Raw genomic sequence first — 19,914 nt, forward strand, 5'->3', positions numbered from 1 at the left:
AGTCGCCAACCCTAAAGGAACTCTTCGAGCTACGGCAAAGCTCGCGGCGCACAGGTTTCGCTCGACAACATCCGGCAGGCCACATCACATACACTGTAAGTTCAATAAACGAAAAAAAGGAATCTATCTGTGTTTTTACTTGTACACTGAATCCTTGATTCTAGCTAGCTAGGCTAGCTCGAGCTAGCCGAGTTAAGAGGCAATTGAAAGCCCACCCTCAGTGGTTCCCGTGGTTTAGACCAGGTTTGTTTGATATGCTATAAAATACATTTCGCTAATCTCTAAACGGTTTAAATTCATGAAAACTGAAAGAATTTTCTTTTTCCCATACATTTGTTCTGCCGATTTGTGTGCTATCCCTACCCATATTTCGAATGCTTATAACTCTAGTATTTCTTAATAAATCGGAAAGATGTTTGCATCAATTGATAGAAAATATTTCTACGCGTCCATCACAATTAATAAAATGTTATTTTTCATGAGATGAACAATTGAATAACTGTAAAATGTCAAGGGTTATCTAAACGCCCTAACTGCCAAGCTTTGATTGGCCCAATTTACGGTTTTCCCAATACAGACTTCAAAATCGATGTACCTGAGGAAATACGCTTTGCAAATATAAATGCAAGTCGGAGGCATTTTTGTTCCCACCGAGCTGTGTTGGCCTAACACGGACTTCTAAATCAATGTGCCTGGGGGAATCCGCTTTGTAAAAAACATGTAAGTCGGGGATATTTTCTCCCACTTAGCTGTGTTTCCCTAACACGGACTTCAAAATTAATGAGCCTGGGAAAACCCGCTTTGCAAATACAAGTCGTGGGTATTTGTTGGTGTTGAGTACTTTTGTACTCGCTTGTCGTTGTGCAGACCGGAATATGTTTCCCTAAAACGTACTTTTAAACTGAGAAATCTGGGGAAAAAGTCATTTCAGATACTATAGGTGAATGAACTTTCGCGGTTTGAGAACTTCGTAAACATGAGATGTGCAATAATTTCAGAGGAAAATGTAAAATACAATGATCGTTTGACAATTCTTCCGTTCACATATTTTGGTAGTCCTAGGCATCATATCAAACGTAAAAGGACGTTCATCAAATTTATTTGAAACGAAGAACATAAAAAATCGAACAAAAACTTCGATGCATTCTTAAATAATATTCGAAGTGGTAAACAAGTGGATTGCATAACGTAATTGCGTAGTTCTACGTCGAAAATATGCGGTCGTGTCCTAGATACAACCCCTTACAATTTTTTGTAAAAAAAAACTGAATATGCTTCAAACGATTGAACTAGTAGAGAGAATCCGAAAGTAATATAGCAATATATTAAAAACATAATTTTTGTCCTTCGTTGCCTTATCGATATTATCTTTGAACAAAATATTATAGTCGCTTTTATTCGTCCTTCCCGACATTCTTCCACAACTATTTACTGCACACTGCCACTGCCACTGCCACATAAGAAAACTAACTGAAAACGAAAAATGGTACTATGGAATCATCCATTTCGAATGCGAAATGATGTATCACAAAACTGTTTTCATGATCAGTACGCATTCCCAGGCTTTTGTGTTGTTTGTCCTCCCGAAAGACTAACTCCAACCACAGGCAAAAGAAAACAACATGCAACGAAGCAAAAGCAACAAATGAATGCGAGTGCATATGTTACAGCAGTAGTTAAAATTCATATCAGCTTATATAGTGATACAAAATGCATTTCTCCCTAATTGGTGACCAAATCCCCTGATATTTTCTGGTTTCAAGGGTTTTTCAGGTAATTGATACCCTGTAGTAGAAACAATGATTGGTAGTAGGGTAAATGATTTTGGTTTGTCCGCTTTAGGATGTTTTCACGAAACTAGTAAATGCAAATCGATTTTTCTTAATGAAAATCACATATAATCAAGACAAGTTTGGGTTTGTGGAAAAGACTCAAGTCTCTAATTGCTAATAATACCGTAAAGCGTTCGAATTATCCAAATTTTATATTTTTTATGTACGATTTTCTTCAAAGCAAAATTATGATCATAGTTTGTCCACCTCTGATCAATATTTGCCCGAAAAACTATCATGGTTTGTCCGGTTTTAGAAGTCACTATTTTTGAATGAATAAATTCGAATTTTCAAGTAGATGTTGCATTTCTCATTGCTCGAGATTACTGTCATCTGTCATCATATTTATCCATTCATGATTCAGGCTTTCTTCAGAATATTGCCTTTTCTTGGGCATTTTAAAGGTGAATATCACTCAACATAGAGATTTATTTCTGCTACGCACGAAGGACAATAAACAGACTGCAGCGCGCCAAGCGACTGCCATACTTTGATAGACATTCGTTTAACCGCACTTGAAAAAAAATTGTAACACTTATAAAACAATTAGGAATGTTCTTTCTATCGGGATACTTATTTGCTGTAGTGGTAGTATATTTTAGTCACTTTCATTGAAAGGACGTGCGTCTCACTCACAGACGCACAAGGCGTCATCGGTGGATGTAAACATTCAAACGTCGTTTTTTCCCGAGACATACGTTTAGCAGCAGAGCATAAAAATCAGGTTTTTGTATAATTACCGAGTCTTTATCTGTGTTTTTTTGAAAAATTACTTCGAAGTATTCAAATTACACGTTAAATATTAGATGTGCAACGTAAGAAGTTGGTCAGATTAGTGATTCAAAATTTAAAGGAATGGCGAAAGGTAATCGATTAACGGAGGAAGAACGGAGAATAATAAAGATGTTTTTTTTTATTTTATTTTTTATTAATTCGTATATTTTTACAGGCTCAGTTACTTAAGTTTAAAGGATTTTTAAATATAATTTTAAAACTATATATATAAACAATTTTCTTACATCTATGATTAGTAAGGTGGGAAACCGATTACTCGCGGTGTACTCGAGTTTAGGAGGGTGACATATTTTTAGGAGAAGGATGGGGTATAAGGAAATTGTAACAATGTTGATGAACACTCATTTCTTGAATCTATTCGTATATCTATAGTGTTTTTACATTTCAATTCTACTATTTATAGCAAGGGGACTAATAATAAAGATGTTCAAAGAAGAAAAGTTTTCTAATAGCTCGACCGCAACAAAAATTGGTCGATCTGAGAAAGTGGTACGTAATTTCTTGAAAATGGGCCCAAAATATGAAATAAAACAACCTACAAAAGGAAACACCAAAGTTACTTTATGTCTTAATGGTCAAATAAGACACGAAGCAACCAAGAAACGATTGTCCTGCTCACAAATTAAGGCAGAATGGGATGTTCCTGTAACGAAGAGGCATATTGCGCGCATCTTGAACGAGTCACCAAACATAAAGTGGAAGAAACTTCAAGAAAGGCCGATACTGACCGCCACTCATAAGCAGAACCGTCTAAATTTCGCAAACTAGAATGGTGAAATGTTGTGTTTTCCAACTAAAAAAGTTTAATTTGAATGGCCCGGATTGTTACAGTTGCTATTGGCACGATTTAAGTCAGCAGAATGTCGTGAGACTGAAGCGAAACTTTGGGGGCGGAAGTTTGATGGTGTGGGGAGCCTTTTTCTATTACAGCAAGCTTCCCATTTGTTTCATTTCCATCCGAATGAACTCCGAAAAGTATCTAGAGTTGCTGGAGGACGTTTTGATTAGCCATATTGGGAATAACGCTACTGAGGATATCGTTTTCAGCAGGATAATGCATCGATCCACGTTTCCAAGCAATCAAAGGCATGATTTGTTGAGAAGAACATTCCGCTTCTTGAATGGCCTGCTTGCAGTCCCGATGGCAATCACATAGTGAACCTATGGGAAATCTTGGCCGGGATGGTCTATGCAAACGGACGACAATTTGACAACATTTCCAGCCTCAAGGCAGTAACTCAGGAGTGTTGGGCCCTAATCGATATGACAACACTTGAAAAACTGTCTGACTCGATGCCAAATCAAGTTTTTAAAGTGATCCGAAATGGAGGTGGACATACTAAATATTAGCTACCGATTGAACTCGAAATTTGCCGCACAATTTTTTTATCGAAATATGAAGATGCGGCTAAACGAATGTCTACCACTGTAGTAATAATGAGGCCAAACCAACATCAGCGCATTGAACAAACCATGATCAGAAGTGAGTTCATCGAGATGCATTAATTACATGTTTTAGATATATAAATCTGATCCAAATGGTGCGCAAGCATGATGTTTACAATATTTGTAAGTGCTATAATTCAGAAAAGGTCTGAATACGTTCCAAATAATCAACTGGCGGTTGATTGAAAGTTAGCTCAAATTTGACATTTGGCTTTGACACCAATAGAAAGTGGACTTTATAAACCAGCTTTATAAGCACGTTGTTAATAATTGGATTGCTGAGATTATAGGGATAACAATAGACCTCACGAATTTATCTTAGCTAACCGCTCTTCGGATATAGCGAAATTTAAAGAAGACACTAAACGTGAATCACTGAATTCATAAATTGTAGCTAGAATTATTATCATTTTACAGGGAAAATTTAACAACTCAAACTTTGAATAAAAAGTCTGTTCAAGTTTACGGAAATTCGTCTACCATCTTGTTACCGGTTTCGGAAACAGTAATCGAATCTCCAAGTGCGTAGAATGTGAACCCTAGCAAAATTCATCGTCGAGATTCAAGTTCGCGAAAAATATACACTGAATTCAATTGTTACGAGAAAAAAAACTATAAAATTTTATTATTACGCAAGAAAACGCGTAATTAAAAATTGCGCAATTTCGAGAGAACCGCTTGAAAAGAAATTTCAGAATTTTCCTTCCAAACGAGGCGACGATAAGCAAATCGCGTTATTCCATGAAAATTGCGTAGAAAAATAGCGAAGATGAAAATGCACAAATGATTCTATCGATAGGTTATATATTTTATCATTTATTTCTAGATATAATAAACAAGCATTTCTGTTCGCTTCTTTGATAGCAGGTGATTGTGAAGCGATAGCATAGCGTTACTTTCACATCACCCCCAACAGCCGTGATCGTCTAGTGGTTAGGACCCTACGTTGTGGCCGTAGTAACCCAGGTTCGAATCCTGGTCACGGCAATGTCAAATTTCGACATTGACACGGAAGGGATTGCTTTTTAATGCATTAAATCTCAGCGTTAAACAATCCTATACACTGAATTCTTTTTTTACGCGATTGATCTGTGCGGGCAAAACAAAAAAAAAGTGGAATTTCAATAAAATCGCGTGAAAAATAGCGAAAACGGATATCCGTAGCTTGTATGTATTTTGCAATGCCGATTTCATCAGGCTCCTTGGTTCAGAAGTCTGTGTTGGGGGAACACATTGTAGAGTGACCAACGAATTCTCATGATTTGCATACCAATCAAATCGAAAATTCTCTAAGATTTGTTTGATATGCTATACATTGCAATTCGATAATTTCCAAACGGTTTTATCGTAAACTGGAAGAATTTCCTTTTTCCCATACATTTGTCTGCCGATTCGTGTGCTAACCCTACCCGCATTTCGAATGCTTATAACTAGAACATTTTTTAACAGATCGGAAAGATGTTTGCATCAATTGAAAGGAAATATTTCTACGCGTCTATCACAATCACAATAAAATATTATTTTTCATGAGATGAGCAATTGAATAACTATAAAATGTCAAGCGTTATCTAAACACCCTAATTGCCAAGTATTGATTGGCCCAATTTACGGTTTCCCCAACACAGACTACAAAATCGATGTGCCTGTGGGAATCCGCTTTGCAAATATACATGCAAGTCGGGGATATTTTTGTTCCCACCGAGCTGTGTTTCCCTTACACGGAATTCAAAATCAATGTGCCCGGGGGAATCCGCTTTGCAAATACATGCAAGTCAGGGTATTTTTTGGTGTTGAGTACTTTTGTACTCGCTTGTCGTTGTGCAGACAGGAATATTTTTCCCTAAAACGTACTTTTAAACTGAGAAGCCTGGGAAAATCGTCATTTCAGATACTAGAGGGGAATGAACCTTCGCGGTTCGAGAACTACGTTAACATGAGATGTGCAATAATTTCAGAGGAAAATGTAAAATACAATGATCATTTGACAATTCTTTCGTTCACATATTTTGGTAGTCCTAGACGTCATATCAAACGCAAAAGGACGTTCTATTACAACAATTTCGATGCATTCTAAAGTAATGTTCGAAGTGGTAAACAAGTGGATTGCATAATATAATTACGTAGTTCTACGTCGAAAATATGCGGTCGTGTCCTAGATACAACCCCTTACAATTTTTGAAAACCCTGATGTCTTGTACCTCTCTCATTGGGTAATTATTTTGGTTTTCAAAGAACTCAAATTTTGAGTTCTGCTATACTTATAGTGAATGAAGTCCGATTGAGCTAATGTTTTGCATAGGATATTTTATCGTGCTATCGTTCCAGAGAGTCGATTTTTGACAAAAAAAATTATAGTAGGTTGTGTCCAAGATACGACCGCATTGTTGACGTAGAACTACGCTGTTATTTTATATAAGTCGCTTGTTTATACCTTCAGATATTATTCTATAATGCTGTGAAATTTTCGAAACAACTGTTTAATAGAATAATCTTTGAAATGGTTTTTCATTGTAGAATCAGTTGACGATAATTGATTGATGATTCTTTCTTGCCCTCGCAAAACAATACACTAGCTGATCGTATGTCGCAATTTATTTCATGTCAATGCATTGAAAATTTACTCCGGTGGCCTTTTTCGCAATTGACATAGACTCGGCTACTTCCACATCTCATAACTACATCAATATATCTTTGGCAACGAATGGAAACAACAATGACAACACTTGCAAATGACGGCGCCAGTGGTTGTATGGTTAGCGTAACAGCCTCACAATCCGATCGGCCTGGGTTCAATCCCAGCTGGCGTCGTTGGGATTTTCTGAGGCGAAAAATCTCTGGTTACGTCTTCCTTCGGAGCGGAAGTAAAAGAAGTTGGCCCGGCTCATGAGTTGTTGAGTCTGATAGGTAGGAACAGGTGGAGTCGCCTCCCTGATGTCGGTGATTGGCACTAAAGTGGCGGAAATAGGCCGACGAAAAATAAGCGAAGATAAAAAAAAAAAAAAACACTTGCAAGTATCAAATATCATGCTACATGTTATTTAGTATTGCCTCAAAGCAATCGCAACTCCAGGCATCGTTCGTACAACGTAAACCAAGCGCCACACAAGTGTTCGCCATAGCATGCTTACAGAACCATACATTGGTGGCTTGAAGCTACTAGGAATACAAATACTTCTCATCATTTTGCGCTATTCTCAAAAGAAACGCTTTTGTTAATATTACTGGCCTCAAAAAAAAAAGTTGCATTACTTTCTCATGCTCGGGAGAAGCGCAGCTGTCACCCTTAGTGGAGGAATTTTTGCTACTGGTAAGCGAAACCTAATCACATACAAAACTCCAGAACGACATTTACTTTCTTGGTGACTGAACAAGCGAAATAAACTCTTTTTATTAATATCAACAACCTCGAAAACAGTAGTAATGCTTCATTATGATCAATATTAGCGCAAATTCAATCCTAGTTGAAGGTAGTTTATAACATTCCAGTAAGACATTCAAGATGTTGGTATTCCCCAAATATTTTTTAGAGCATAACCTTAACACCTGCTTCGCCATAACGCCAGTTTAATGCATTGATGTATCATTAGATGACGCTCGTTTTTTGCAGGGCTAGAGCCTGCCTCCCTCTTCTTCTTGCTCACCACACACTACGCGAAACGTCCAATTTATGACGCGGGAAGAAAAACACACGATACGAATAAAGAATAACGAACAGAAAAAGCAAACGACGATATCCAAGTTGGATTACCACTGGTGGGGTCCAATCTTAGATCGAAGTGCAGCGAAAGCAAATTGAACTGAATTGCTGATGCCGAATGAAATTTTGCCTCAGCGAGATCCACTGATTCCCCTTCATTCTTCTACTTTTCCTTTGTTCACGGCGACTTCAAATCCTACGATTTCCCCTTCGTTGGCCGTCGATAAGTTGCTCGTTATTGACAGCTCTGTTCGGGAAAGCACACAAATGGACAGAACAAATGTATGGAAAAATGAAAACGCCTAAAGTTTTCATGAATTTTAACCATTCACAAACAAGGGGATTCTAATGTATAGAATATTAAACAAATCTTACGGAATTCCCGATTCGTTTAGTATGTAAATCGCTAAAATCCGTTCGCGGCAAAAATAGTTATTAACGTTAACTTTATTTCATAAAAACGTGACCTGTTTTCTGATTTGGCACCCTTAATGAAAGACGTAGTTCTACGTCAAAAAACTATATGACTGTAGATCTCAACAACTTTATGTACCCGACCCCAAGCCTAAACCCTTCTCTTGGACGATTCTTCGATTATAAAAAACCAAACTTTGACCGCTTTGCGTCACTCTCCCCAAGTCTGATTGAGCTGAAATTTCACACAGGGTGTGTTTTCGAGGTGATGAACATTTTGTATGGGGTAGCTTTCTGAAATTCGGGACTTCATTCATCAAGAAAGCGCTGATGAACGGTGTCACCAAGAGCCTGCTTGCGCAAACGAAGGGCACTGGTGCATCGTCTTCGTTCCCTCCGCCTCTAGGTTGTCTTCCAAATCACAAGCATCACAAGTCCCATCCCTCATTAATTCATTAGCATAAAATAATTATAAAAAAGCAAAGCTCTCGCAGCGAGTAACATTCAGTATGATTCGCTCATAATCACAAAAGAAGGGATGGTCATATTTGGGCTGTCTTTATATTGTTGTGTTCGTCTCCAACCAAATTTAGATGATAGAATAACTTAAAAATTATTGAAGAAAACTAGAAAATTCCGAAACTAAACTATTATGCAATGGAACGTGAAACAATAATGGATTTTCAGGATGAATAAGCACTCCTTCTTATAAAATCAATGAACATTTTGTTCATACTTATAACTCATCATCACAAGAGAATGAGTGGTAAGATTTGAGCTGTCTTTATTCATTGTGTTTCGCATATTGTACATCCTCGTAGTTTCATTAAATAGATAATTTTCTTCATTGTGATAGATTGTTAGAGAGTAGACTATACAATCAATAAAAAAGAGAATCAAAGAAGACTAGCTGGGTGTGCACCCGTGGCCGAGTGGTTAGCGTCCCACATTACCATGCCGGGTGTTCGGGTTCGATTCCCGTTCTGGCCGGGGAATTTTTCGTCTGAGAAATTTCCTTCGACTTGCACTATGGTCACGCGTATTCTAGAGCTTGCCCCTCGGAATACATTCAAGGCGTGTTATTTGGCTTAAGAAATCTCAACTAAGTATTAATAAAAGACGCTAGTTAATGCATGCGTTGAGACGGCAAAAGTTCCACAGGGAACGTTAACGCCATTCAAGAGGAAGAAGAAGACTAGCTCCTTGGCTCCGATTCGGAATGTCGATCATCTCATGTATTGATATACTGGTTAAATTGCAAAATAGAATTCGCTGATGGTTATATTTCAATTTGTGAGTGGACAGAGAAGCGATATTAGGTATGTGCAGAAAAGTAAATTCATTAGTAAGTGATAAATTTAAATAATTGAAATAATTGCACTAGGGGGGGTGATATGGACAGTCATATCCATAATCACATCCAATGCATGATGGAAAGTGAAGGGAAGAAGGGATTGAACTCTTTTTTATATTGCTTTCTCTTTTTGTTCTATTACAGTTACTGGACGCACAAACACTGGGAGAGAGTGAAATTATTCCTCTCTCTCGAGCGATAAACCTCTACGCTTCGTACATTATGAACCTGTCCATAATGAACGGGTGTGGTGTAACCCGACCAAAATATTAAAAAACTACTTTAAAAAAAGACAATAAATTAGTAACATTTATCTAAATGTATCTAGAATAGCTGGATTTAGAAGAGTATTTAACATGAGTATTTTTGTTTCAAATTACATCAGAATTCATAATTTGTGGTCAAAATTGATTGTTAATATGCAAAATTTCTAAGTTTCGAAAATTCCTAAAAATCCGTCGGAAATAATTTTACCACCTCACATTTTCTCAAAACTTCCTAAATGTTTTCTATTTTTCATGGATTTTTTTTAAATAAAAATTATGTATTTGTTTTTTCTTCAATAAAAAATTTATATTTTTTCTCAGTGTACATTTTTCACGTATCGATTCTTTACAACTCTTCCTAAGACAACATTTCGGTACGACTCACAGTTTTTGAGATGTAATTGATCAAACATATCTCTTACAAAAGCCCGATAAGACCTTTTGAAAAGTTACTCTGGAGTGAAAATGATCCCAATTCCTGTGGATAACTCATATTTGCTCTAGTCCAAAACCTATAAAACTTCCATCCAAATAAAAAATGTATGTTTCTAATATCTGCATTTTCGGTGCGATTTCATTTGGATCTGCTGATATTTGATATCTCCTAAAAAGGTTTATTAAAATTTACTATACATTATTCAGCTATAGATCGGATGGTCTCAAATGTACTCATTGTAGATATTATATCACAGTAAAAAGTACAAGCTCGCAAATCGTCTTTGACAACGTCATTGTAGCAAGAACTGTGCCCATTCCACCATTCTTTACATTTGCCGGCGCACTGTAATAAAAAAATAAATCAAAGCGCGGAAAAATAAACAGCTACCAGCTACTCTTTCGTATCTATAGGCACTGGGGGGCCGACATGCTATTCCAAGTCAATAAATAATTCACACCTCCTTCCACTAGTCTAGCTCAATTGTCTCCGTGTCGGTAAATCAAAATTAAAGTCACTTGTCTTTTCATATCATCATCTTATCAAATACTGAAAAAAGGAAGGAAAATAAAAATGGGATTGCCGGAGGAAATGATAAGGCGTTCGGCGAAATGAAAGAAACGTGATTTGTTGTGAATTTTCGGGTTAAATTGATAACATTTTTAGGGTAATCCATAATGTATTTTTGACCGTTCGACATATAATTCTATGTCGGGTTAATTAGAATAGAAGTGTGAACATCAATTCGATTCGAACTGACAGTAACTAGTTGTCTTGAGACTTTACACTTCGGACACAGGAAAGTTGAAAATGGGAACAGAATATTTCCGCTACATCCGACCGAAGATTTACATGTTTGCAAGATAATAAAACAAACTCGGATCCAACCAGAAAATAGAAACCCGAAAAAAGCAGCACTAAGGAAAAACGTTGGCTACCTATTTTTAACACACTTTTCCGTCGTCAGCTCAAAAGGCACGGTTTTCCGCCCATTTTCCATTCCGCCATCGGCACACATTTCGTGAGAAACAGCCGCACATTTTCACCCCCTTCAGAACGTTTTACTTACTTACTACTACTGCTTTCGGTTCCCCCGTTGTTCACCCACAAAAACACAACAACTGAAAAGCGGAAGGTCACGGGGGGTCAAAGATTTCACGTCTCTATCAATCTTTGGCGCGAAGGAGACAACAAATCCCAGATCTTAGCAAGCCGCGCGGCGATTGGTATGAATCACGCAATAATAATATCATGACATCATTTGCTCATTAGAAGCACATTACACAAACTCGGAGTTTCTTTATCAGAAGCGGCGATCTTTGGGAACATTTTCCGACACCTCGGCCTTCTCTTCCTCCCCCACAGTGAACACAGTTGGATCCCAGCCCGTCCGATGAGCGTCGACTAAACACGACGCGAATAGCACACCCTCGTGCCCTTTCCACTGCTTTTTTGGTGGCATTCTCTTGTTTGTGGTCGAGAAACGATCAAAGACAATGGTCCCGGTTTTGACAGTTTAGTATGCCACACGCGCACATATCCGCAACGCGAAAAATTCTGCTCGCTCCACGACCCACGTTGTGACTCTCTCTCTCTCTCTCTCTCGCGGCTCGTTGGCCCATCTCTGCTGGCGAGATACTTCGAGTGTTGATAATGGATTTGTTAGCATGTTCAATGTTACTCGAAAGCAAAAAAATTAACGAAAATGAATATGGATAGATGAACAGAAGATGAAGGCGAATTCTTATGATTTTATTCCAGATTGTAGGAAAAATGTTTTCTATTAGATAACCTGTGAAAAATAATCGTTTCATTTTTTTCCAGGTTACCTCATTGAAAACATTTTTCCTGCAATCTGGAAAAGAAACTAAAGAAATTGAGGGTGGTGTCCAAGACACATCTGTATTGTTAACAAACCAAAAAGTCACAGTGAAGGAAATACAGACAGCCCACCAATAGAGTGTACTAATGTGTGGTGAATGTCACCATATCATACTAGAGGATTGGGTTCGACTCTCGTTCTGATCGGAGGATTTTCTGTTTGAGGAAAATTTTACAACTTGCACTGTTGTCCAGCGTATTCTAGAGCTTACCACTCAATATACATCCAAAAGGTGTTTTGTGGTAGAAAATTTGAACTAAGTACTGATGAAACAAAAGTTGATGGGTCTGAGCCTAGGGGCACGGACGGAATCTTGACATAGGACTACGATTGTGTGTGGTAATTGCATTTGAATTGAGTTTTTTCATTGGTCAAAATCTGTATTTTTCTTCTCTTTTGATACATCAATTGGAAAAACTGTTTCTTGTTTGTATCCTACAAACGGGTTAGATGAGATAACGTGGTAGAATCCGGAACTATATTTTGTTCAAAAATGTACACAAAAATACCAATAAAACCATTACTACTCTTTTCTTCAGTTTATTCAATTATGCAGAAGAAGACAAAGTGCCATCATGTATCATTTTTAAACACAAGTCTTAATAGTTAAGATCTACATAAATATAAGCCTAAGACAAATAAATCTCTGACTATAAAAATATATAATAGATAGAGAAAATAGTATTTTCTCCTTCGTTGCCACGTTGTCCGGAACATTGTTTGTAAAAAAATTATACCCCGATAATGTATATTGGGTATTCTATGGCCATGAGCGCTCTCTTGGAAAATTCGTGTAGCTGCTGTAGTGAAATGATCTCATTGGATGGTAAGTTCTGCTTATGTATAGGAAAGGGAACGGAGAATGGGCAAGTGCATTCAAGGAAGTGGAGCGGACTTCTAAGGAGCACATACGAGGGAAGACCGATAAGTAATTAGCCTACAAAAAAAACAAAAATTTTGGAAATGTGGCGATTTATTTCTCAACATAGGCTCCTTTTAGCTCGATACACATGACCCAGCGATGCTCCAACTTCTTTAATCCATCTGAAAAATACGTTTTCTCGAGGTCTGCAAAGTAGGCCTCCGTGGCGGCGATGACCTCCTCATTCGACCGTCGCCACGGCGGAATTTCCATTTTTTTTTCATTTTCATCTAAAAACTGCGAACACGTCCGCTTCCACACACGGTCAAAACAAAACTACGAGTCCGATTCGGCTGAAATTTTGACAGTAGCCGTTTACGAGAATGTACTACACGATACGAAATCTCTCTTGCGATACTGACACCATCGGGCGATGAGGCTAAGTACTTATCGGACCGCCCTCGTATATGGGGAACATAATATCAAGATCGTGACTACTCAAGCTATCAGAATCTGATATGCGTGAGTATACCCTTTCGATCTTCTAAATCAGCAGCCAGTTAAATTCATTAATTGAACCAAACATGCTCGATATTATGACATCCTGGACCACAATTACATAAATTGTTAGTAGCAAAACCTACACGATAAAAACGTGAATTGAGCACGAATTGATTGGGCAACATACAATACAATAACTGATAAATGCCTATCATCCGTAAATGGACAATAATTCATTATATGCATCAACCCACATCGTGTGTTAACGCCCGAATTTAGGAAAAACGATTGCTTGTTACGTCGGGAGGAAAGCGACCGGTTAGTAAAACCGAAAGAAAACACAAATATTCGTTTGAAAACTCTTAATGAATCGTTACATTCTTCGTAGAGTGACCCCCCTATATAGAAATCAAAGACATAGTCCTATGTCAAAAACTACCCAAGTAATAATACTTCAAGACAGCGAAGTTCCTCTGTCAATACAGTGGAACCTCGATTATCCGCGAGCAAGTTCCATAGTAAAGGCCTTCCCGGAATTTGTCAGTGAGTGATAGTTTCATGCACTTTTGTTTTGATCATGGCTTTCACATTATCTGACCACTGGTGTACACGACCTTGTAGATGGATAGTTTAATGATTTCTGTATTGATCAAACATGGTTTTCAGGCTGAAATATCTTTTGACGTAGAACTTTCTTTCAGAAAGGGTGCCAAATCAGAAAACAGGTCACGTTTATATGAAATAAAGTTAACGTTAATAACTATCTTCACTGTGAACCAATTCTCATGATTTGCATACCAATCGAATCGGAAATTCTCTGAGATTTGTTTGATATGCTATACATTACAATTCGCTAATATCTAAATGTTTGAATTCATGAAAACTGGAAGAACTTCCTTTTTTTCCTACACATTTGTTCTGCCGATTTGTGTGCTTACCCTACCCGTATTTCGAATGCTTGTAACTCGAACGTTTCTGAACAGATCAGAATGATATTTGCATCAATTGATAGGAAATATTTCTACGCGTCTATCACAACTAATAAAATGTTATTTTTCATGAGATGAACAATTGAATAACTGTAAAATGTCAAGCGTTATCTTAACTCCCTAACTGCCATGTTTTGATTGGCCCGATTTACGGTTTCCCCAACACAGACTTCAAAATCGATGTACCAGTGGAAATCCGCTTTGCAAATATACACGCAAGTCGGGGGTATTTTTGTTCCCACCGAGCTGTGTTTCCCTAATACGGACTTCAAAATTAATGTGCCTGGGGGAATCCGCTTTGCAAATACATGCAAGTTGGGGGTATTTTTTGGTGTTGAGTACTTTTGTACTCGCTCATAAAGAAAATATTTTTCCACAGTCATCATCATAATTCCGAATACCTGTTTCTGGTATCTCGACCGCAAATAATTCTTGCTCCGTCGAATAACAAAGAGTTCTTTCAACGGATGCCGTTGTATTAGGCAATGTCAGTATCATTCTGGCCAGCCGTTTCGGAGAAGGATTGATGCAGGTTTTGTCCAACGATAATCGAAATAATGACTATAATTTAAAAAGAACCGTCAGCTTATTACAAAGCATCGCTTAATCGAATTTCGTGTGTTATGAAAAAGCATTTCCAAATTCCCAGTAGGTAATGCGACATGGAAGTCGGCCAATTTTTCGTGATTCAACAAAGCGACGAAATTGTATTCATCTAGTTCCTTAAACCGCTTCTTTATCTCGTCAATAATTTTGTCTATAATCGATTCATATAAACGACGACAATTGATGACGTTACTGTCATTCATAGTTTCGAATACTACGTAAACATGAGATGTGCAATAATTTCAGAGGAAAATCTTCTATATATATAAAAATAGATTTCTGTCTGTCTGTCTGTCTTTCTGATTCTTATGGACTCGGAAACTTCTGAACCGATCAACATGAAAATTGGTATGTAGGGGTTTTTGGGACCGGGGAAGGTTTTCGTGATAGTTTGAGACCCCTCCCTCCCCTCTCTAAGGGGGGCTGCCATACAAATGAAACTCAAATTTCTGCATTACTCGAGAATCAGTCAAGCAAATGAAACCAAATTTGGCATGTGAAGGTTCTAGGGTGTAATAAATGTTTCTATGGTGGTAAGACTCTCCACCCCCCTCTCTAATGAGGGGATGCCATACAAATGAAACTCAAATTTCTGCATTACTCGAGAATCAGTCAAGCAAATGAAACCAAATTTGGCATGTGAAGGTTCTAGGGTGTAATAAATGTTTCTATGGTGATAAGACTCTCCACCCCCCTCTCTAATGAGGGGATGCCATACAAATGAAACTCAAATTTCTACATTACTCGAGAATTAATGAAGCAATTGAAACAAAATTTGGCACGTGAATGTTTTAGGGTGCGATCAATGATTCTATGGTGGTTAGACTCTCCACCCCTCTCTCTCTGAGGTGGGGCTGCCATACAAATGAAACACAAATTTCTGCATAACTCGAGAATTAATCAAGATAATAAAACCAAATTTGGCATGTGGGGGTTTTAGGGTGCAATAAATGTTTTTACGGTAGTTAGACACTCCACCCCCCTCTCTAAGGGGGGCTGCCATACAAATGAAACTCATATTTCTGCATTACTCGAAAATTAATCAAGCAAATAAAACCAAATTTGGTATGTGGAGGTTTTAGGGTGCAATAAATGTGTTTACGGTAGTGAGACACTCCACCTTCCCCTCTGAAAGGGGGCTGCCATACAAATGAAATACAAATTTCTGCATTACTCGAGAATAATTCAAATAAATAAAACCAAATTTGGCAAGTAACGTAACGGAAAAACATGTTATTTGCAAGTGGCTGAAAAATCTTGAACGAGAATTGTGTCTGAAAATAATCTGATATTATAATGTCGAGTTTTGCTAGAAGTACTAGGAATTTTATAGTAAAAGGTAATTTTAATTTAGATTAAATTAGATTAGAAGATCAATCAATGAATAATTCTGCGATTGGACCCATAAACAGCGCTTAATAAGAAAACGTGGATGTGATAACGAAAAATATATTTTGGGCGGGACGAAGTTTGCCGGGTCAGCTAGTAGCATATAAAACGAATCTTAGAAAATTTTCGATTCGATTGGTATGCAAATCGTTAAAATCCGTTCGCAGCAAAAATAGTTATGAATGTTAACTTTATTTCATAAAAACGTGACCTGTTTTCTGATTTGACACCCTTAATGTAAGACGTAGTCCTACGTCAAAAAACAATACAAAGCAAACAACAAGACAAAAACAGTACAAAAGATAACTGAGTGCCCGTGGAAAAAAAATTGCTATTTATTGGATTTCGGCTCCCTTGACGCTTAAACTAAGTATCGTTTTTTTTTGTTTAAATAAAAGTTTTCGATAAAAACGCTACGAATTTATTCCCCAAACCGATTTTTATTGTGAGCATGTATATCGAATACTTGGGCACGTAGAGTTGGGAATGAAAGCTAGAAGAAGAAATTGTTTCATATAATTTTTGTAATATATTCGTCCCCGCAATAGTTGTGAACCGAGTGTGTAAATATGTTTGCGATAGAGATGGGCAAACCGTTCACGAACGGTACAAAAGAACTAGTTCGCCGAAAAGAGTGAACGAACGGTCGTTCTTTTTCAAAGAACGGAAGTTCTCCCCACGAACTGATTCCGAAAGAACGGTTTGCGAGTGAACGGTTTGCAAGAGAACCGTTTGCAAGTGAACGGTTTGCGAGTGAACTGTTTGAGAGAGAACTGATTGAGAGTGAACTGTTTGTGAACGAACTGTATGGGAAAGAACTGATTGAGAGTGAAGTGTTTACGGGCGAACTGTTTGAGAACGAACGAATGCAGCTGAACTGATTTGTGCTGAACGGAAGGGATAAATATAACGAGAACGCTTGTAAGAAAAATAAAACGATATTGTCATTTATGAGCAAAATGCAAGTAACGCAGGGTTTATTTTGTTAATGTATACTCAATTTTGGGTTGAAAATTAAATCAGATTTTCGTAGTTTTAAAGGCAAAGCTATATATTTTCAATTTCATGTATTCTTTCAATTCCGCGTAATACTTTCTGATTATCAGAAAAAAAAATCTGGGGGAAGCTGGGTCGATTCATGAATTATGTAAACATAAAATCTCATAGTGAGGGCAAGTTGAGAAGAAAGTTTTTTCGTTGTTTTCAATCCATTGTTTGGCCTATTGCGTGTACGTGTTATCGTGATTGTTTGTATGATTGATTGTTAATGAAAATCGCTGCCGAATTTTTTCTCTGAAATAAATATGGTCTAACATGGAACCTGTGTGTTGTCCAAACAGTAAAAATGAAAATACAATTTTGTTCGCATTAAATTATTACATATACTTTTGTCGGTCGATAAACATATTTTCACATACAGTTTGCTACTTTTAAAGAAGATGCACCATATCTTTCCTCACTAAATTTCAAAAATGTAAACCCCATAAGTAAACTATCCAATCCAACGATATCAATGAATAGCTGTCTATTGATGTTGTGTTCCAGCTAACATTCTATGTTGTTGTTAATACCGCCGAACGAAAGAGCGAAAGAACGGTTCAAAAGAACTGATTCTCTTAGATGAACGGTTAGTGACTGAACCGTTCATCAAAGTGAACTGTTTTGCCCATCTCTACTTGCGATATCATATTGCACAACGCAAAACAACGGGTTTCGTGCTAGTTCTATCGCTTCTTTGCACGTTTACTTCTCTCTTTCCGAATTCTCTCGCGCGATAAACATAATCTTGTTGGAATTCGCTCCCATTCGACTCTGTTCCCACTTACCGTCGCTGTTGTTGCTGTTTCGTACGGAGGCTGCTGTTGATAATGCTGTTGTTGACGCAGTTGGTGGAAGCTGGCGGCAAATGGCTTTAATCCACACCGAGACAGGTCTATCTTCAACAGCAGCTGACATTTGCGAATACACACACCGGGAGCCATTTTCGAAGATGACACGAAATGAAACCACACAACAAACAAACAGTAACACGAGCTCACACACTATTTACTCACAAAAATCGGAAGATCACTTTGATCATACGAATTTCTATCGGTATGAATGAATTACTGGACACTAAAGTAGATTGGGAGAGGCAGTAATCTGCTCCTGCTCTTCTCTCACAATACACTGATCTGACAAGCACACAACGGGGAACTTTCTCCTTATTTTTCCTTTAGAATTTCTAATCTAACCACATACCGCACAGTGTGGGGAGCGCAATTTTCCTACCGGATTTCCCTACTCACAAGATAACAAATTTAATAGCAGCAGATTGTAAAAATTTCTTTCACCAAATCACAATGCTGACCCTGCTCTATCAAAAATGAGCCACTCCACTAACAATCCCATACATCAATCGGAACGAATTTCGACGAGACGTAGATAGCGACACCGCATCGGCATTTATGCAAAGTAACCTGTCACACCCCTTCGCGAAGGTCTTCCCTTCTTCGCATCAGCGCACAGCGAAAACACGCACACCACACGATAGTATCCGAAAATTCCTATTAGATATTTTTACAGCCAGCAGCAGCAACAAACTCAACTCTCCTACAGGAATTCACCACGCGACACTAAAGTCAAGCCAGCAAAGCTCACACGAGTCCCGTTTCCGAAAGAAGACTGAAACTCGTGTCGTGAAGCAGGACCGTCGTTCTAAGAGGTTCGCCAGGGAATGCACCGCATGAGAGTGGGAGTACGAAGTTCGAGAGCGCGTGAGAATATGAGCATTGCTCTCCCGAACAGGATATCAATAGCAATATATTCAGCAAACAATAAACAAAATAACGATAGGATATCTCTTCGGTAGGGGTTTGTTTTGCTCTCCCGGAACCATGCATTTGGCATCATCACCACCATCACTACCAGCATTCAGAGAACGAACGGTCATCGAAGCATGGTGAGCTCATGCAGAGGCGTTTTTTTGTCATCCAGCTGAAAGTTTGACAGCGGAGTCAGTGTGCAGTTCATTCCGGGAGTGTAGTTTACAACGCACAGGAAATGCCATGCGTACGTTACGAAACGCTACACATATTTGCAGAAGGGTAACGATGAATGCAGTGCGGTCAGATAACTGATTGGAAAACGTACTCTAATTAGAACGTCGTTGCACAAACACAGTTCATATTGGATATCTTTACAACGCAAATAAATATGGAAATAATTCAAAAAAATATAGGAGGTTGTGTCCAAGATACGACCGCATTGTAGACGTAGAACTACGTTGTTATTTTATATAAGTCGCTTGTCTGCTGTGAAATTTTAGAAACAACTGCTTAGTAGAATAATCTGTGATATGTTTTGACGTAGGACTACGTCTTTCATTTCTATACCGGGGTGTAAAATCAAAGCTTCGAAGACGAAAGCGTTACGCCGGAGACCGAGATTTGGAGCGTTAATAGCT

The 19,914-nt window shown here is 38.0% G+C and overlaps 1 protein-coding gene across 1 annotated transcript in view; it reads right to left on the reverse strand.

The window, feature by feature from the left end:
- LOC129770635 (calcium uniporter protein, mitochondrial) overlaps positions 1-19,172 on the reverse strand; it is a 480,509-nt gene extending 461,337 nt beyond the window's left edge. Inside the window, exon 1 of the mRNA XM_055773593.1 lies at positions 18,296-19,172. Coding sequence (XP_055629568.1) covers positions 18,296-18,451 — 156 coding nt within the window. The 5' untranslated portion in view covers positions 18,452-19,172. The remainder of the gene's footprint in view (positions 1-18,295) is intronic.
- Between the last annotated feature and the right edge of the window lie 742 nt (positions 19,173-19,914).

Source organism: Toxorhynchites rutilus, chromosome 2 (assembly GCF_029784135.1).
Source record: "Toxorhynchites rutilus septentrionalis strain SRP chromosome 2, ASM2978413v1, whole genome shotgun sequence".
NCBI lineage: Eukaryota > Metazoa > Arthropoda > Insecta > Diptera > Culicidae > Toxorhynchites > Toxorhynchites rutilus.